Genomic DNA, 22036 nt, shown 5'->3' with positions numbered 1-22036 from the left:
AAGTAGCCTGGAAGGTCAATTATGTAAATTAGGTATCAACAGTTGGGGAGATACATTTCTTAATCCTTGGTTGAACTTCCAAAGGAAGATAAAAACAAAATTCAATTATCCTTGATTTCACTAAGGAAAGTGACATAGGGTATATGTTGAGTTTCCATGTCAATTATCAATACCTTATTCATTTATCAAGTAGTATGTAATGTGATTTACGCACACAAAATACGATGCTTTCTCTGCGGTGAACCCGATTAAGAAGACAACGCAAGGTTACGAAAAACTATTAAAATTCGACATGTCAATGGCTATGACTATGGTCGTAAAAAATGGAGCCTCTCTTACATGCATCTCCTGCTTTACGAAAACACACAGAGTCAAATGACCAAAATCGGGACAAGACCACAAGAAGTAAAACATAGAGTTGACGACAATACTTCTATCTTAATTTGTAAGACTGCAGACATATATCGCTTGTGAATTTAGGCATACAGTTAAGATTACTGAGTCATTTTTTCTCATAACTCTTTTTTAGTTCTTGTGTCAGGTAAGTAGTGACTATATAGTGTGAACAGACACGAGCGTAATGTTTCTAATGGAATAAATAATGAAGATACGATAGCACAATGAGAGTTTTGTTGTTTAGAAATGGATACTTAACAATTATCTACATCCTCTTTTGACTTTCCCGTTTTAATCATACACGATTCGCACCTTTTAAAATTAAACATAAAGTGCCATGTTTGAGAAGTTACAAATTTCTACAACATACACTTCGTAATTGGACGTTTACATTCACTGTGGATAGCAACAGATTATCAATATTAATAGAAATAAAGTGGAATACGATATGAATACAACAACTATAAACTGCAAACCAGCTGTTGGAGGAAAACTAGACAGTTTCGTACTAATTGATATGATCTAACTGTAAAATTAGAAAGATCCAACCTCCAAGATATATCGCATTCGGGTGTTTAGAGATCGCCTTATCAAATTAAAAAAATGCAAAAAAGTGAAATAAGAATTCCATAGCAAAAACGAAAACCACCAATAGAAAATAAAGTCTAAGAAACATGCACAACACAATAGAAAACAAAGAATAAAAATACCAATAAGAAAAGGTTTGATCGCAGGTGTTCCTGCAAGGTAGGCAGATCATGTTATAAATGTGGCACCCGCGTTGTTGCTAATGTAAGTACATATCTTGTGATAAGCCTTATTCTGACGGTCACAATTGTCTTTGAATAGCTGAGAGGCTCGCAGTACGTTTTGCATTAATTCAATAATTTATATGAAATGTGGAATTAGGTGCTTTATATCAAAATGAAAATATACCGGCGTTGGAAATCAGTCGCTATTGTTTTTTTTATAGATATTACCATGTACTCTAAATAAAAATTATTTGCACAATTGGGTGCCAGAAAATGTGGTTGTGTCTGTCATTGATCCTTAATTATGTAGATATTTGATCAATTTAAAAAATTGTATTATCTTTCATTAATTCCATGTAGAGTTATAATTTGTTGATGAGAAAATAATAATTATTTTCATTCATTTGTTTATTCGGATAGAACGTTGACACATTGATAATAAGAATACACGATTAATAGATGCACTAATTATCTTTCACATCTATTTTTTCCCTTTGATAACTCTGTTTAAAATAGACACTTAATATACCAAAAATATAACTAACAACCCACAAACGCAAATGTTGACCAGCTAAAGCAATCGAGACAAAATTCAATATCGAACTGAAGAGAAAAATCTGCTCCATATTTAACTCCCATGTTGCACAACATTCTCCCTTTATTAACTTCCATTTGCTACAGGGTTTATGCCAAAAATATATAACTCTTTACACATTGTCGTCATAACGAAAAACAAACGACTCACTCAAAAGAGTACTAATTTTTTCAAAATGTGTTTGTTCTAACCTAATCCTGTCCGGATTAAAAAAAGCTACAAAATCAACCCTGTTTTATAATGAATGGATGTAACTTTCATCGGAAAGTTTCAAAATTATTTTTTTATTTTGCGTTAATATTTTTTCGATTTTGATATAAAAAGAAAACTAACATAAATACTGAACACCGAGGAAACTTCAAAACGGAAAGTCCCTAATCAAATGGCAAAATAAAACACACAAATGTATAACAGCTGTCATATTTCTGACTTTCTTATGTAGAAAATCGATTAGTATCTACTTTAAACTAGAGAACAATCGAATATACAGTATTCTCTTATCCACATTTTTTTCTTCAAAAATATATAACTGAAAATTTAACATTGTTGATTTCTTCACTTAATATTGTTTTTCATTTATTTCATATTACCTTTAAGAAAGAAAAAAAAATCAGATAAAACAAACCCATTTATATATTACTTTCTGATTCAGTCCGATAATGTTTGAGCACTTACATAGCAATATTGATTATTATGCGTGTTGTCTAATTGGCGAGGCCAATAATTTTTAGCGCATTCCAGCTTAATGACGTTTAAAGAAGAATGTGCTAATTTCGTTTGATTGATTGTTGGTTGATGAACGTCCATTTGATAATTATGGGTATCATAACGAAGGAAAATTGGAAATCGCTTCATATCAACTCGTGTTATTTGATTTCACTATAATAATAAACTAGCCGCCGTCGATTTTTGTTATTTCTTTTTAAACTAAATACACTCAAGAAATATCAACTTTTTACGAGATGTTCAATAGTTATCAAAAGTACCAGGATTATAATTTAGTACGCCAGACGCGAGTTTCGTCTACATAAGACTCATCAGTGACGCTCAAATCAAAATATGTATAAAGCCATACAAGTACAAAGTTGAAGAGCATTGAGGATCCAAAATTCCAAAAAGTTGTGCCAAATACGGTTAATGTGATCTATGAATTGGATTAGAAAATCCTTAGTTTTTCGAAAAATTCAAAGTTTTGAAAACCTATTTCTCTTATGATCAAACCTCTTATTGTGTTAAATAAACAAAAACTAAAGAATCGTTGATCTACCTCTGTGTACATTCCAGTACGACGTCTTATGTCCTTTTCCGGAGTCAAACTTTGACATCGGATATTTTGATATTTTTTGTCTGTTTCAGAATGTTATAATATTTTGTTAAACGGAAACCCCCAAATGAACAGTGTGTTTGGTTTGTATGTTATTGAATAAATCGTATATGTCCGTTGCCATGGACAACTTTTGCATCGCATTAACCTTCACAAGTTGTCAACGACTTAACGTATACCCTTAACAAATGTTGAAATATCGTCTCCCGATGATGGATAGGTCAATTAAAATTAACGCAGATTTTCTTTCATTTTTTCGTATTGCACTCCGTGTAAAAATGATCTGTTTAACCTCACTGAAGAAATCAATACTTATCAACTAGCTAATTTTATAATCTTAAAAAATGATATTGTTTATACATTTTGATACACGATAAGATAATGTTTGAAAAGAAAGGAACATTAACTATAAGATTTCATGTTATCATATCAACTTTTATTTGTTGACATTATTCCTGTATTTGGAAAAATGGAACTAAATTTTTAACAAAACAAAGTACGTATTGAACAATGTTAGTTTTGATTGTTTATACAAAACTTCCTCGTCGAATCCAAGGCTATCCTGTACGTTTTCCGTTTTTTTTTAATTCAATTTAAACATATTATCAATTATTTCCTGATTGGACATAGTGTAAATTCAAAATGATAAAATGTATGATTTTCGGTATTATATTGTATAACATGTGTAGCACAATAGCGACCATACAACTTCATGATGATGGTGTCTGTGTCGGTCATAGCGGGTATGTGATAAGATATTTAGTTATTAATGTGGTATAAGTTGAACCATACTTTTATTATGTAAACTTTGCTGAATTTTGCCCTCCTTTGAAGTTTTATCAGTAAGGTATAATGAACATTTTCTACCGTTGATGTTCATATTCGTGTTCTATCAACAAACGATATTAACGCAATTTGGTTTGTTTATGAACATAATTAAGCCACCGAGCCAACTGTGCAAAATTTTGTATGTGCATGTCCCAAGCATGGAGCCTGTAATTCCGTGGTTGTCGTATGTAGCTGTGCTTTCTGTCTATTTGTTTTTATTATTTGTTGTTTTTTAATGACATAGCGTAGGTAGACTATTTTCGACTTATACATTTTACTATCCCTTCGGGATTCTTCGCATCTTTTAAACAAGTTCTGGAAGTTTGATCAATATCCTTACAACTGGTATCAACATTAGGAAATAGTTAGTCTATACTAAAACTTTAGTAGATATAAGATTAGTACACTTACGACTATACTAGATATTAGTTGATATTTGTTCAATATTCTGTGAAAAATATATATCTATATGTGTGCTTCATTAATATTACAAATGTCAATTTTTTTTCAGAAATCTGTCATGTTGCTTTAACTATAGGCTACATAATGGTATCTGCGTTGGTATGTATATTGTTATTATTCTACATTTAAAAAAAATAACTTTGTTTCGACAGAAGTAAGCAGTTTGACATACAAAAAAAATATTTGAATTACCTGCTATCAAAATGAAACTAAGTTAAATTACGTTTATTATTTCAAAGGTATGAATGGTATTTACCCTTTTGGCCTCTTCACCTCAGTGTCTCTAGACAGTACTTATATAAATGTTGTACCGTTAATTGAAAGTTTAGAATCAACTCATTATTGATATGTTTATGAAGTAAAAGAATATCTTATAGCAAGAATGTATTATTTGCTAATATGAAAATACATAAATAAATATTTAATATACTAAAATGCTAGATTGTATTCCATTTGGTCACAGTTTGTGTTTTTTTCTTTTCCATTATCAATGCGTTTTCAAAAAAGGAACTAAAAGCGACGACATTAAACTTTAATTTGTGAGTACGTTTATTCTGTTGATAAACGCTTTTGGTAATTTTACGAAAAAAAAAGTCTGTTTCATTCAACATTGATGAGTAAACGAAACGAAACTTTTCTATTATAACTAATTATTTAACTGCTATCGTTTGACAGCATGCTCTATTGGATACATAATGGAAGACGATGTATGTGTTCCTTGTAGGATGAATACATACGGCGATCAATGCCTTTTAAAATGTAGTTGTAATTATGATCAAAGGTATATAAAATATATTATTATTTATTTTAACTTTTTATTTGTCTTTTGTTTTAACAATATATTTTTTAGAAGTCAGTAATTAACATGACATGAAAAACACAAGAGATGCCAACTGTGAAAACAATATGCCTACCTATCCGGAAAATCTGAAATCAATTTTTTTGGTGGGGTTTGGTTTGCTCAGTGCTAAGTTTTCTATGTTGTGTTTTGTATACTGGTGTTTGTCCTTTGATCATTTTATGGTTTTTTTTTGCCATGGACGCTTATCAACCTGCAGGTCAAAAATACTGGTTGCATCTTTTAATTCAACAAAACCACTTGACCTTAACCATGTTAACTGCTTATAGATTTGGAATGTCCCATAATAATATTGTATCGTGTTAAATGCAGTATGCTGTGGATATTCAAACAGTAATTTCTCGTCCTTTTTCTCATAACGTTCATCGGATAGTAACAAGACATTCTTGTTAGCTGCTTATAGCTTTGGAATGTCCCATAATAATATTGTATCGTGTGATATGCAGTATGCTGTGGATATTCAAACAGTAATTTCTCGTCCTTTTTCTCATAACGTTCATCGGATAGTAACAAGACCTAATATCAATAGTTAAATGTTCAGTGTCCTTTATCAGAAATTATACAATATGGTCTTGCGTTAAAGATTCTAGGTGCTTAAGTTGTGTTATGTTTTACTTAATTTACATTTTTCCTTTTATTTGACTTTTTACTGTATCTTTCGGTCAAGTGACTCGGTATTTATGCATTCTTAATGATGGTGGGTTCAGAGATGCGGTAAGGACGAAATATACATTTAAAAGAGGGGTAAAAGATACCAGAATGATAGTCAAACTCATAGATCGAAAATGAACTGACAACACCTTGGTGAAAAAAAGCAAACAGACAAAATAATAGTACACAAGATACAGCACGAACCCCACCAACCTGGGGGTGATCTGAATTGTTCTGGTGTTTAAGTGTTATTTTCAATTTGTTCTGCCTAAGCCTGTATTCATGTTTTACTTAATGTGTACTTTGTCTGTCCAGTATGCATGTTATACTTCACGTATTTTCAACTACAAAAAGTTTTTGTCGCAGTCTTTGTCAAATATATTATCAGCTACAATTCTTGTTCCATATCACTAATACATTACCTTTTTTATGAACGCCTGAAAAGTACCTTTACACAGTTTTGGCCACTGGATCCCAATCATTGTTGTATTGACCTTTTATGGCTGATTGGCTGCGCACTTCATGAGGTAAAAGTTAGAAGGGGCTAGCAATAAAATTAGGTTTAATCCACCATGTTGGTCAGAAAATGCCTGTATCAAGTCAAAAATATAACAGTTTGTGTCCATGTTTATGGCTAATAAAAAAAGGTAAACAAGTACGAGTTAGAAGAGCATTGAGACCAAAAATTTCATACATAACATTGATGAAGAGAAGGTCTTGAAGTTCCAATTATAATATAGCAAGTGCTAACTTATTAGTTGTGTTGTCCCTTTAAATTGATTTCTGGCTTGTCTAAAGAAGATGTGAAACATATATATAGTTATAGTATAAAAGATGTATTTTTTTCTTTTATCCTAGGTGTCATCATGTTTTGGGATGTGTTAATGGATCCACCATTATACAACCAGAATCAACATTGAAGACCATTTGGAGCACAGGTAAAAGTATGGTATAATTTCAAAGATTGTTCCACCAATTTAACAATGTATTAAATGCAATAACTAATTAATAAGTTCATTTCTCAAAAATGATAATCATGAATCCTAGTTAATGTAGCACATGTAGATGCGGAGAACCGTACAAGAAATTTCTAAATATTTGAGTGAAAGTTTCAATTTGGTTTAACAGAGACCACAGGGAAACTTAAACGCATAAGTCGAAAATGAACTGACAACGCCATGAATAGAAAAGAAAAAAAGACAAACAGAAAAACAATAGTCAAAACAATATTTCATAAAAAACAACAAAGAAAACTAAAGACTCAGCAACACGAACCCATCAAAAACTGGGAATAATCGCAGATGGGTGAGCAGAACCTGCTCATTATGTTGGTCCTATCGTGTTGCTCGTCAAGAAACTCGTTAATATTTGATACTTATTTTAATCATATAGTTGATCAGATAAAATTACAAATATCAGAATTACTTATTTTAAAGAGGGTAATGAGGATATGTTTACAAAAACATTTGGCGCGGTAAGTCTTAAAAAGAAAGCTTTTTGTGTCAACAAAATGTTTATTGGATCGAGTTATCCTGATATATACAGAACAATAATGTGTCCAAAGAAAAAGGATGCCCCACTCACACTATCATTTTCCATGTTCAATGGACCGTGAAATTGGGTAAAAAATCTAATTTGGCATTAAAATTAGACAGATCATACCATAGGGAACATGTGTATTAAGTTTCAAGTTGATTGGCATCCGACTTCATCAAAAACTACCTTGATTAAAACTTTAACCTTAAACTCCCACTTTCATTTTTTATGTTCAGTGGACCGTAAAATTGGGATCAAAGGTCTAATTTGCCTTTAAAATTAGAAAGATCATATCATAAGCAACAAGTAAGTGTACTAAGTTTCAAGTTGATTGGAAAGCAGCTTCATCAAAATCTACCTTGACCAAAAACTTTAACCTGAAGCGGGACAGACGGATGAAACAGACGCACGGATTGACGTAAGGACGAACGAATGGACGAACGAACAGACGGACGAACAGATCAGAAAACATAATGCCCCTATCGTAGTTGGGGCATAAAGGTATATCATGTATGTGTAACACAAACCAGTATTTGTTAATGGAAACCTGGATACATATATGATTCACACAGTATATAAGGACAACCTCAGGAGCTTAAAAATAAATATATATCGACTATCTAAGAGATCGATTGTAATTTGAACATGATATAAATGTTTTTGTTGTAATTGCAGAAAATGTAACACAAACAAGAGCCACACTACTCAAAACTGTTGAGGAACAAAAAATTACAAACCCAACTACGACGAAAAACAATAACTATGGTTTGTATCTAGACGAGTATCATTTTGTACATTTCTTTTTTTTGCAATAGCACACCGTGTATACATATAATGAAAACAAGAATTCTGTGTTTGCAAGCTAGATAAAAATTATCTTAAATATATATTCAAACTAGAACTATGGCTAGATTCGATACAAATGCTATAGCTTAAATTCTTACAAGCACAACATCTTTAGTCTAAAAATTTCAATGTCTTCATATGGACCGTTATGTGCATAATTATTTCTCCTGTTATGTAAACATGCTGGTATTGTTAGGTAAGATTTATGAAAAAGGTACTAATTCAGATGATCTTTCGATACTTTTGATAATAATGAAACTGTTATAAACTTGTAGTTTTATTACTGTTATGTATATAGATTATATATGTTGCCAACCATTTTCTTTTCAACAATATGTTGACGTTTGTATCTTTAAAAAAAATTAAAAGATGATATATTAAACGTATTTGACTTAATAGGATCTCGTTTTTTATTGCCTAGCTTTCCATTACCTTTCATAGATTACATTAGCTGTATTTGGCACAACTTTTTGGAATTTTGGATCCTCAATGCTCTTCAAGTTTGTACTTGTTTGGCTTTATAAATATTTTGATATGAGCGTCACTGATGAGTCTTATGTAGACGAAACGCGCGTCTGGCGTACTAAATTATAATCATGGTACCTTTGATAACTATTTCATTTGAAATGGAAAGAATTTTTATATTATTTGTCTCTTTTTCAAACTATGTTATTTGACGAAGTGGATACATTACTCAATTATTTCTTCATCGCACGCAAAACATATTATACGAAATATTTGTAATTCATCGTTTTAATTATTAACTGTTTTCAGTTCCATTGTAAACTATATTGCGACTTTTTTGGTTCCACAAGCAAAGTATCCGAAACTTCGGTACTGGCATGAAAATGCGAATATAACTTATTTAATCTTAATATTTAAAAAAAAAAAGAAAACACGTGAAAGATAAGAGGCTGTATCTTATACGTCAAGCGTGTATATGTCTACAAAAGACGTTCGAAAAAATAAAAAATTCAAGGGCTAAATGAGGAACGAAGTTGAGCAGCATAATGGACATGAAATTTTGAATGTATTGTCAAATAAAACTAAGACAATCTGCTCCTGGGGAAAAAGTCGTAGTTGGTTTATATATATATATATATATATATATATATATATATATATATATATATATATATATATATATATATATATATATATATATATATATATATATATATATATATATATATATATATATATATGAAAATTCATGTCAACACAAAAGTTGTTAATTATGATGATACCATAGGAGTAGGAAACTCCAATATCAGCAGCATATACCTAGTGGTTATAAAACCCGGTATTATTTTCTTTAATTCAAGGAATAAATCTACCTTATGTGAAGCTCTGATTTCTTCTCCGCGCTTTGCTTTTTCTTTGTCCTTTTAATTTCAGTTGCAACAGTTCCTCAACGTACGAAAAGGTTTTAAATATTAAACATTTTCTGATGTTTTCTGAGGAGATATTTATTACAGAAATACGTGTATGATGCAGTCATTGTTATTGTAAATTATTTTGTTGTTTGTCGATTATTGAAATGTCAACACTGTATCATTAATGCTTGTTATGCTTTCAGGGATATTAGACAGGGAAATAGTTATATATTCAGTAGTAGCTGCCTGCATTTTAGTAATATTGGGACTGTCGTATTTGGTTTTTAAATACAAACAGAAGACTGTAAAAAAAATAGATATTTCTAATACCATAGAGAACACACATTCAAATAGAAGACATTCCTTAAACAATTCCAACCATAGTATATACGACGAAATTGACGAAAATATGATCGTAGAAAATTTAAATATAAATATGGTGCATATTAATAATAGTAGTTTTAGTGATGAGACACACAAAAATACTGACAACACTAGCTATCTGCATGTTATTCATTCAGAGGACAAAAGCAGCAGTACGTCTATTTCCGTCAAAAGTGTTAACAACAGTTATTTATCTTTTCATGAATCGGATCAAAACACCCATTCTGATCAGTCTCAACGAGATGACGACACAACAAGTTATCTACATCCTTACCATACAGTTGATGAAGACTGGAAAGAGAAAACTCACCAGTATGATATAACACATGTCTCAAACAAGGACACGGACGATTCGTCTGATTCTAGTACGCAAATGATAAGCGATGGATACTTGAATCCATACCAACCTCTGAAAGATGATTGGAAACAACTGTCACACAGTTACGAAGCTCCTGTGACGGTTCACCAATGCCAGCAAAGTTTATTGATACCTTTCTCATCCAATAAGGAACCCAAAGGAATTAAATATATTTACAAGGACGAGCGTGAAACGGTGGAGGGTAAACATGATATTTATCCTTCTCGGTCATCTACGGACAAGACTGAGCTGTCTGAAATTTGTCATCAATCGATTTCAATGCAAAACAGTCCCGACAAAATAAAATTGAAGCAACCTATTCACAATGATTATATTGTAGGTATCATGACTTCAAGCAAACATAAAATTGGTGCATTTGATGTTACCGATGTTATCTCGATATCACCGAATAAGAAAATACAAGACATTTCAGAGAGTACAAATAATAATCGTTGGATTATACCAAACAATTTAAAAAGTAAAAGCACTTCATTGTAAAGAGTTTAAATTATGATTCTTCGACAAATTAAAGCGAATGTAACACAAATGTTAATGATTCTACAGATGCTAAATCGCAATAAAATGCTGATGATGTTATCGTCCCTGAAGTAAAAACATTATACAATGATAGGATGAGTAGAAGTTTGCTCGATGTTTCAATCTGCAAGCAGTTTCACGCTTGCGCCTTTACCTAAAGGTTTATACTCTAATGAAAAATTTTCACAGAAATATTTCCATGTCAGTAAGATTGATTAAATACCAAATTACGATCCGTTTATTGTACCCGCAGTTAGTAAAAATTATTGCAAAACTATAACAACTTATAAAAATCATTTTCTCCAAGATTGAATGCAAAAATGAAAGGACATATTCCCGAAAGCATGTAGAACCAAACTATTTATAAGAGTAGTTTTGTTTTTATTTAATTAAACAGGCAATGTAGGTCAAAATGTAAGTTCCGATTAAGCAATTTTCAAAAAACTTCTTGCGGCATTGAATTGAATCCCTTAACAAAAAGTTAATTCTATGGATTTATGATAAATTAAATGACCTTACGGGATTTATTAACAACATCCGGTAAAAAAGATATTAGTTGGGGAATTCCTGTTTTGAATAAAAAAACAAATACAGGTACAGCGTTACTTAAAAATCTAAGATAGTTGGTTCGATGAATGCATTTATCGATACAATTTGAAGAGAGGCAGAACATACCCAATGGATATTGAGACTATTATTTAATAAGAAAACAAAGTGTTACTCCTGTAATAAAGATCTATTAAGTGAATAAGCATCACACAATAGTGGACTGGTATTTAGCTTTTAGCATATTATCTCATACATAGACTATGTTGAACTTTATTTAAATTTTGAACGTAACCGAATTTGCAAACAATCGCTCCTTATATGTTCGAAGTCTGAAAGTGTTAAATTTTCAAATTGAAACAAGGTTTTAATGACAAAAAATAATATACATGGAGACTTTAGATGATATAAACTACAGAAATATCAAAAATACCAAGAACGTCACTATAAACTAGGGGAAAAAAAACCGCATGAACCACTTTCAAAAACCGATTTCCCGAAGAGTAGTAAGTTATGGCATCGAAATATCAGACCAAATAAAACCAGCCCTTACATAGGCTATATTGAACTTCATGAAAAAAGCTCAAACGCCACTAAAAACAGCATCATAGTAGACTAGTTTGGCTAAATTAAAATAAAATTAACGGGAATAGAAACTTTACCGTACGACAAATTGTCAAAACGTCGTCAAAAACTGATCTAATTAAACGTAGGTCTTTATCAACTGATTTGTAACAGACAGTTTCCGACGATAACGGTAGGTTAAATGGTTTTATAGATAGATAAGCCTCCCACTTGTACGGCGTTTGTTCATACTTCCGTTTCATTTACAAAACTGGTTGAGCAACCCAAACAGACATTGCGTGTTGTCTCATTTGTAAGCATATCAAATCTTAAAATTTGAATACGTTAATATGTAAATTTGACAAACATGGGATCGAGAAGATAAAACTGTATGAACATAAACATAGTAGCACCACAGATATACTACACAATTGAACAAAAAAATCAAAGATGCAATAAAAAAGTTGTAGCTGATAGGAAATTTGACAATAACGTCCACAAAATAATTTGTAGTTGATATTATATGGACAAAATAAAAATAAGGAGATAGGGTATATGATCGCTAATGAGACAACTATTCACCAAAATTCAAATGAAATGTATATAAGGCGCCAAAATGTGTGTGTAGTTGATAGTACATACCATATACATGATATATAATATACACTTTTCCGGTAAAAAAATACGAAAAATACCGAACGAACATTTAGGTTTCACTCACTTACAAACCACGCCACTTTTTTGGGAAATATTTAATATTCATAGCCATTATTAGATATTTTGTTTTGTTCACCTACTGATTTCAAGATATTGTCATACTGTTTCCTCTCATAGAGACACAGCTGCGTTTCACCAATACATTAAGCATAAATACTTATTACTTCCAAGATGTTCAAATAGATACTATATATAATCATCGAAAATCCTAAAATGTGAAAAATTGTACAGAATATTGAAACATAATGAAAGTTTTCAACCTGTAATGTGAATAGTAATATATTTATTTTAACAAATTGCCATCGTTATTATGCTATAAAGTGATAATTCAAAAGCAATGTTAGAAACTAAATTTAACGTTCAGCAATATTACAAGTATATATGGACAGTAAGAGTTTAAGTAAAATTCAAAACATGTCTAGGGTGGCATCATATTTCATAATACATGTTCTCCATGGACATAATATTTGCATTCATTCATGAGGAAGACAACATGAAGAAGTGAAGGAATCAATCAATAATAATGTAAAGTGGTGTTAAACAGAAAAGCTTTACCCAACAATCTCTACAATATCGTAAAATACTTTATGGAGCCTTATTTAGAAAAAAAAATGGACCAGGGTTTACCTAACTGAGTCTAAACCAATTTGTTTTGTGACAATTGTCTAATATCATTGACGGAATGTGATCTCCTTTCATATTTATAACATTACATTGTTGTTTTATTTTCTTCGGTAAGCTATAATTAAATTATAATTTTAGCTTTTCCCATCCTGACAATATGCTTCAATTTGATACTCTATTTAAATAAAGGCAACAGAAGTATACCGCTGTTCAAACTCATAAATCCATTGACAAAAAACAAAAATCGGGGTAATAAAAAAAAACTGCGGGAAACGCATTAAATATAAGAGAAGAACAAAGACACAACACTACAATGTAACACACACAGAAACGGACCAAGCATCAGACAAAATCCCACGAGAAAAACAAATATAACATCAAAACCAAATACATGAATTTGGGATAGACAAGTACCGTGACACGTCTTATCGCAATGTGAATTTACACTCAAAATAAAGAGAAAACAAACGACGCAACGTTAAAATGTAACACACACAGAAACGAACTTTAATATAACATAGGACATTTTTAAAGAAAAAAATGGTGGGTTGAACCCGGTTTTGTGGCATGCCAAACCTCCCCTTTTATAGCCATGTGAAATATAACATTAAAATGACAACTCAACACCACAGGACTACAATATAAATAAATTGGAGAATACAATTGACAAAGAAACACACGAACAACAGCCAACAAAAGGCAACAAGTTGAAAATTTTAATACGTCAGAAGTGCATTTTATCCACACAAGATCCACCAATGACGCCCAGATACAAAACTTTGAAAGCCGAAACAAGCACAAAGTCGAACAGCATCGAGGACCAAAAGATCAAAAAAGTTGTGCCAAAAACGGCCAGGGAATGTCTTTAAAGAAGTAGAACACACAAGGAAAAATCTGTAAAAAATGATCTTGATATTGAAAGTCTATGTTCCTGTAGCCCAAAATTAAATTTTCAAGTATTTTCTATCAAAGTCATACATTACAGTCAGTTTAAATTGAGCTGTGAAATTTTTAATATAAGTCGCATAATGCTCAGATAGGCTGTTTTTAACTACAAATTGACTAAGGATTAAGAATAAAGCAAAATAAAAGATGTCTAATCCACTATTTGTCTCTTTAGGTGTCATACCACCAATTACTCCCTCAAATTTAGAACGTATGTGAAAGTAGGCCTACTTGGACAAAAAATAGTGCATTTGATGTCATTGATTACTTAAACTAACCAACAAATTGGCAGAAATGAAACTTTTGCTGAAAGAGAAATACATTAAGACCATTTTGAGCTGAAATTTACTTGTTTATGAGTTTGCATTCAAAATTGAGGATTAATGCACTCCATAGTACACTAATTTTAGATTTCAAGAAAACCAGGGGTTATTTTTAGTGGCACCTCTATTCGGAAGACCTTTTCTTTTTTATATGATTTTATACATCTATTGAAAATTGACATGTAGAAGGCTGATACATGTACGATTCAGGATATATCTGGTTTCTATGAGTTAAACTTAAGGTAAAATATTTAGAAAGCTGTGAAAATTTTAAACTTTGGTTGAACAGATAGGGACTTTTAATTGGTGGTATGACACCTTTATACTTTCCATGTTTCATTTCACAAATTCTTCCTCGATGCATCCTGTACTCCTTCCGTTCCATCCCCTATTACTGAACAGACACAAATTAAACGTGTTCAATATTTCCTGATCAATATAATAGAAATATCTTTTATTATTTCAATAAAAAATGTTCAACGTTCATGGTTTTTTGGATAATTTTGATCGAAGTGAAATGGTGAAATCTTATAGGAGTTTGCTTTTTAGCTGATGATTTCTTTTATTGTAAAAAAAGTGTTATCTCTCTTCATGCTCTTTGTACCGTTTTTTTGTTATTGTATCTCCAAACAAACATAATTTTAAAGCTTGTTTATGAGACCGAAAGAGTCATTTTTGTAAACCAGAATTTATCTTTCTGATTTCAAACAAAAGGATATAGGAACCATATATTGTACGAAACAGTATAAAATATAGACGCCAAAAGTAACTTTGGGTAAACTAGAAATCGCCTCTTATTAATTACTTTGGATTTTAATTTTTTCTTTCTTTCTCCGAACCCTTTTTCTTGCGGCAGAAAGAGGTTAAACAAGATGTCGCTTAGATGATTTGAATATTATCAGTGATTCTATTTATTAATCATTGCCCTTTTTCTCATTATTAAACTTAAACTTGTAAGAGTAATCTCCCTTAAAACTGTTTTTTCTGGTTATTGTATCTCCTCCCTAATAAGAAATAATAACGAGTTTCTTTTTTCTTTTATTGTTCGTTACATCCTCAAGAATTTTCCATTACCAATTATATTTGTCGTTTTGTTTTTGCTACTAATTTTTTTACCTCAAATGATAGATGTATGACTGTGTATTGAAAAACAAAATATGGTTTTATAGTGAACTCATGAATTCATAATCGATTAACCTTATAGTAAATCATTTCATGTGTAATAACTCCTGTACTATATCATTGGATTGTTTCGTCATAATAAAGCAAACCTTTTGACTTGTTCTTATATATATATATATATCATTCCTAAATACTTTAAAAAAAGTTCAGTTGACGATCGCCTTTTCCTACCTTTCCTACCTACAAGTGTATGTGCATTCAAATTCTAATCGTTGTGTTCATGAACGATCAGTAACTTTATATTGCCCTGCAATTCTGAAACAAAAAGAGGACTGGTATAATTCGACTATAATCAAAACAAGGGAAAAACATACTGCCGTACAATCTAACTATCAGTAAAAAATGTAACCATTGGAAAGTATATACACAGTGTACGGTTTTCTAATATTTTTGGTACTTCGGGAGACTGTACATGTCAAGCGGGGCTCCGACATTCAAAAAATAACTAGTTGCGTGATTAACACTTTGATGAACTAGTAAAGTAGTATAGTATGAGTAGTATAGTTGGCCAACGATTGTAGAGGAAAGCTCCCAAGTGAGTGTACAGTAAATTCGCAAGCGATTGTACATTCAACAAAAATATTCGATATGGATAAAATTAATGTATTTGGTTTTCTACTGCGATAATGGTTTTGAAACTTCCAGACAGGTAAGACTATATACCAGGAATGGTACACGTGAACATTCTGGTAGCAACGATTGTTTTCTCGATGTTTATTTGACATTTTTTATCGCTGTTTTGTGGCAGTTTCGATCGTTTTACTCGGAGCTCCTCCATTCTAAGGAAAACGTTTGGATGGATATTTCTTTTTTACCATTTGATTGAATTTACATGTTGAATGTTTTAGCTACCGAAACTTGAAGCAGAAACGTTAAACAGTAACATAAGAGTTCATCAAAGTTTTCATCAAGCAACTTGTTATATTTCATCTGTCGGAGCCCCGCTAGACAGTCTCCCAAATAACCAAACTATTAGAAAACCGTACAGTTCCGTTCCTACACTGTGATATACAGTTGATACATTTACAGATCGGACTACTGTTCTAGATTTTATATCTAAATGAGTTGACCTTAATGAGACGTGGGTGTTATTGGCAGAGCCCGGAACTGTATAAAATTTCAATTTTCAGAGAAAGTCATAATAGAATTCGGTCTATTTTCATTTCTTACACTTCTTGTCTGGATTAAGATTACTGAACTCTTAAAAATAAGAAGTGTGTTGGTCTAGTAAGTTATCTCCAAATGAAACATTGTTAAACTTTGTTAAGTCTCCAAACAACGTAAATTGTTATTGGAGTGCCGTGTTTCTGTAGATATAAACGAACAATGACATTTCCATATCTGGTTTACAAATTTAATTTGATATTTGCATGACCGCGCTGAAGTACGTTCATTATTCATTTTTCATTATTCAAAATTCAATAATGAATAATGAAATAGTTCATTATTCACTATTCAACGTTAAATGATGAATAATAAATAATGATATAGTTTATATTTCAGTATTCAAGTTGAAAAGTGCATAATGAAACAAAAAAAAAATGACTGTGACACTAGTACTTAGTCTTTATCCCGTATTTCGGAACTCGTCGATTTGGTGCTATTCAACAAATATTCAAATTAATATACTAAGAAAAAAAAATCACCCTTTGAAATTTTCCTCTTTATTATCTTTTTTTCAGTTTCGGAGCTTTAACTTGTTTATTTCCCTAACTATTTTAACAGAATTTTCTTTGTAAATGATAATAAACGATATAAACGACCTACATACCAAAACATTTATAAAAAATATCATACATTGTCTTTTTTTTTTAGTTTACAGATATATCTTATACCACATTCGAAAGCTCACCAACAGAGTAATAAAAGGTATATAGTAAATATGTTCCACGACACCTATTAGAAGAGTTACGGAGAACCTAAATGTCGAAATACGTGTGAACATTAAAAAATAGCTTATTTTGAATAATGGACTTCTGCGACCCGCCATTCCTTACGGACAGAACACTTTATACACCTTTTAAAAGCTTGTTGATAGAAGAACAAAATGGATATAAACAATATGTGCCACAGTGACCATTGGAGGTGTTATGGAGGACAAAAATGGCAAAATACGCGTGAAAATTCAGAAATATCCAATTTCAAATATTGGAATGGATATTTTAAATAAGGAAATGGATTGCTGCGACGCTTTAGCCCCTAATTACAGATATGTCTTATACCTTATTCGAAAGCTTTCCAATAGAAGAACAAAAGGTATATAGTAAATATTTCAGCAACGCGTATTAGAAGAGTTACGGAGAACCTAGATATCGAAATACGCGTGAACATTCAGAAATAGCTTATTTGGAATAATGGAATGGACTGCTGCGACCCGCCAAGCCTTAGACAGAAGATTGTATACACTTTCTGAAAGCTGGTTGATAGAAGAACAAAATGGATAAAAACAATATGTGCCACAATGACGTTAGATGGGTTATGGAGGACATCAATACCAAAATTCGCGTGAAAATTCAGAAATAGCCAATTTTAAATAATGGAATGGACACTTTAAATAAAGAAACGGATTGCTGCGACGCTACATAATTACAGATATGTCTTATACCTTATTTGGAAGCTTACCAATAGAGGAACATAAGGTACATAGTAAATATGTTCAGCAACGCCTATTAGAGGAGTCACGGAGAACGCAAATGTCAAAACACGCGTGCATTTTTAAAAAAATAACCTATTCTAAATAATGAAATAAACTGCTGCGACCCTTAAGCCTGTATTTTCATACATATATTATACCCACTTCGAAAACTCATCAATAGAGTTACAATGGGTAAATAGTACATATGTTCTGCAACGCCGATTAGAGGAGTAACGGAGAACCTAAATGTCGAAATACGTGTGAACATTAAGAAATAACTTATTTTGAATAATGGAATGGACTGCTACAATCCGCCAGCCCCTATATGTAGAACACTTTATTCTACCTTTGAAAGCTTGTTGATAGAGGTAAAAAAAGTTGATATAAACAAAATGTGCTTAATACGCGTGAACATTAAGAAATAACTTATTTTAAATAATATAACAGACCCATCAGCCCCTAGATACAGAAAATGTCATACACCTTTTGAAAGCTTGTTGATAGAGGAACAAAATGGATATACACAATATGTGACGCAATGACAATAAGGGGTTACGGAGGACCTAAATGCCAAAATTACGCATGAAAATTCAAAAATGGCCAATTTTGAATGATTGAATGGATATTTGGAATAATAGAATGCATGGACTGCTGCGACTCTTCAGCCCATAATTACAAACATTTTTTATACCTCATTCGAAAGGTAATTAATAGAGGAACAAAAGGTATATACATTTAGGTATATAGTAAAACTTGTTCCACAACGCCTATTAGAGGAGTCACGGAAAACCTAAATGTCGAAATACGCGTGAACATTAAAAGAAATAAATTATTTTAAATAATGAAATGGACTGATGCGACCCACTAGTCCCTTTATTAGAAAAGTTTATACACCCTTAGAAAGCGTGTTGATAGAAGAACAAAATGGATATGATAAATATGTGCCGCCATGACTCTTAGAGGGGTTACAGAGGTCATGAATACCTAAATACGCATGAAAATTCAGAATTAGCCAACTTTGAATAACAAATTGGACTGCTGCGCCACTTCGGGCCATAATTACAGATGTATTTTATACCTCATTCGAAAGCTTTCCAAAAGAGGAACAAAAGGTATATAGGTATAAAGTAAATTTGTTCCGCAACGCCTATTAGAGGAGTAACGGAGAATATAAATGTCGAAATACGCCTGAACATTAAGAAATAGCTTATTTTTGAGTAAGGGCATGGACTGATGTGAGCATCTAGCCCCTATATACAGAACAGTTAATACACTTTTAAAAAGCTTGTTGATAGTGGAACAAAATGGATATACACAATATGTGACTGAATAACAATATTAGGGGTTACGGAGGGCATGAATGCCAAAATAAAATTAAGAAATAGCCATTTTTGAATAATGGAATAGATATTTTGAGTAATGGAATGGACTGCTGCGACTCTTCAGCCCTTATTACTTATATATCTTATACCTCATTCAAAAGCTAATCAAAAGAGGAACCAAATGAATAAAACAGATATGCTCCGCAACGCCTATTAGAGGAGTAACGGAAAACCTAATGTCGAAATACGCGTGAACATTATGTGGAACGCATCTATCCAATCGAACTAGAGATAAAGGATACTACAGATACAGTTAAGTCGGCTTCATATCTTGACTTACATCTAGAAATTGACAATGAGGGTCGGTTGAAAACAAAACTTTACGACAAAAGAGATGATTTCAGCTTTCCAATTGTGAACTTTCCATTTCTATGTAGCAACATTCCAGCAGCACCTGCATACGGGGTATATATCTCCCAATTGATACGATATTCCTGTGCTTGCATTTCCTATCATGATTTTCTTGATAGAGGTTTGCTGCTCACAAGGAAGCTATTAAACCAAGAGTTCCAAATGGTGAAGTTGAAATCATCCCTTCGTAAATTTTACGGACGCCATCACGAGTTGGTTGACCGTTATGGAATAACCGTTTCACAAAAGATATCGGATATGTTCCTATCGTCGTAACTACAATCCCCTTCCCTTTCATGAATATGACCTACCGAATTAGACTCTTTATCGGATTTGTAATCGCATAAGCAACGCGACGGGTGCCACCTGTGGAGCAGGATCTTCTTACCCTTCCGGAGCACCTGAGATCACCCCTAGTTTTTGGTGGGGTTCGTGTTGTTTATTCTTTAGTTTTCTATGTTGTGTCGTGTGTACTATTGTTTTTCTGTTTGTCTTTTTCATTTTTAGCCATGGCGTTGTCAGTTTGTTTTAGATTTATGAGTTTGACTGTCCCTTTGGTATCTTTCGTCCCTCTTTTAAGAAATAGCTTATTTTGAAAAATCCAATGGACTGCTGCCCCTTATTACTAAAATATCATATGCCTCATTCCAAAGCTTACCAATAGAGTATTTAGGGGCATTCTCATGCGGATTTTGACATATAGCTTCAAATCTATTTTGTTCCTCTATCAACAAGCTGACAAGGGTGAATAAACTTTCTGTAAAAAGGGTTTGCGGGTCCCAGCAGTCCATTCCATTATTTAAAATAAGTTATTTCTTAATGTCACGCGTATTTCGACATTTAGGTTCTTCGTTTCTCCTCTAATAGCCGTTGCGGAACATATTAACTTTATACTTTTTGTTGCTCTATTTATTAGCTTTCGAATACTTCAAGTAAACAGAAAAGCTGTGCATCATGTCACTTTAAGCCTTCTTTTTGGAGCACATGGGGGTATCTGGTTTGGTAGCTTATTCTTAAATGACTTGGTTAGAATCTTAAATAGATAATATAATCGCAATTTTACATTAGACGTTTTACTAAAACACTTAGTAAATGACACTAGGGAAGTAAAAAGATGTAGAGAGGGCAGAACAGCTCTTCTTATTCCACTGATTGAAAAGTTCTAACAGACTTTTTTAAACTGCTTTTGCCCCGAAAACTCAGTGCAAAAAATTGCTGCTGCAATTCATTCACTTTACATCAAACCAATGTATCGTTCTGTCATTAATGAGTTTTATTTACTTAATTCAAAGGAGTAAATTCACAGGGAAATATAGGTGCAGAAGATTTTATGAGGTTATTGGATGAACTTAAAACCTGTCATGCTCATTATTTAGGGCACATTTTACCAGTTTGCATTTGTTTGAGATGCAATGAATATAGACATGAAAGACTAAATCAGCTTTCAGAATGTACTTATGTGACATCTTACCATAGTCCTATTACAAATAGTCCTTTCCGTCATTTACCAGGAGAACTACAACAGATCATGATAAATGATTAGTACACAATTGATTTATTGATAGAAAAAACATACTAAAAAATAATAAACACGAAAAAAAATTTCAAGAGGCCATATTTTGAATGAACATTCAAAATTATTGTAGCATTTTCAAAGGTCTCAAGGTCTATTGATTCACGGAAATGTGTGTTTTTTTATGTATTAATAAAACAATTTCTCATTAAATTTCCAAATATAGGCAACCAATGTTCAATAGTCATAATTCGATAAAAAGGAAACAAATCAAGGCTGCAAACAAAAACTAAGGGAAACGCATCAGTCGCTAAAAGAAAATAAAGGAACAACAGAAATACTAAACTCCA

At 31.9% G+C, this 22036-nt stretch overlaps 1 protein-coding gene across 1 annotated transcript; it reads left to right on the top strand.

Moving 5' to 3' along the window:
• Positions 1–3686: 3686 nt before the first annotated feature.
• LOC143074610 (uncharacterized) lies at positions 3687–10914 on the top strand. Its single transcript, XM_076249985.1, has 6 exons — positions 3687–3810; positions 4407–4456; positions 5033–5138; positions 6726–6805; positions 8079–8168; positions 9829–10914. Exons 1-6 carry the CDS (start codon positions 3710–3712, stop codon positions 10863–10865), a joined length of 1464 nt encoding a protein of 487 aa, XP_076106100.1. The 5' UTR covers positions 3687–3709; the 3' UTR covers positions 10866–10914.
• The last annotated feature ends 11122 nt before the right edge of the window (positions 10915–22036 follow it).

This window comes from Mytilus galloprovincialis, chromosome 5, assembly GCF_965363235.1.
Source record: "Mytilus galloprovincialis chromosome 5, xbMytGall1.hap1.1, whole genome shotgun sequence".
Lineage (NCBI taxonomy): Eukaryota > Metazoa > Mollusca > Bivalvia > Mytilida > Mytilidae > Mytilus > Mytilus galloprovincialis.
Note: the sequence above shows the minus strand (reverse complement) of the source record. Positions and strands in the feature narration are given on the sequence as shown.

What these genes read in the sequence shown, in the direction of transcription:
- LOC143074610 (XM_076249985.1), top strand. Translation starts at nt 3,710, where the DNA reads ATGATAAAATGTATGATTTTCGGTATTATATTGTATAACATGTGTAGC. An exon ending in ACATAATGGTATCTGCGTTG is followed by an intron (nt 4,457 to 5,032) that starts GTATGTATATTG and finishes ATCGTTTGACAG; the next exon opens with CATGCTCTATTGGATACATA. An exon ending in GAAGACCATTTGGAGCACAG is followed by an intron (nt 6,806 to 8,078) that starts GTAAAAGTATGG and finishes TTGTAATTGCAG; the next exon opens with AAAATGTAACACAAACAAGA.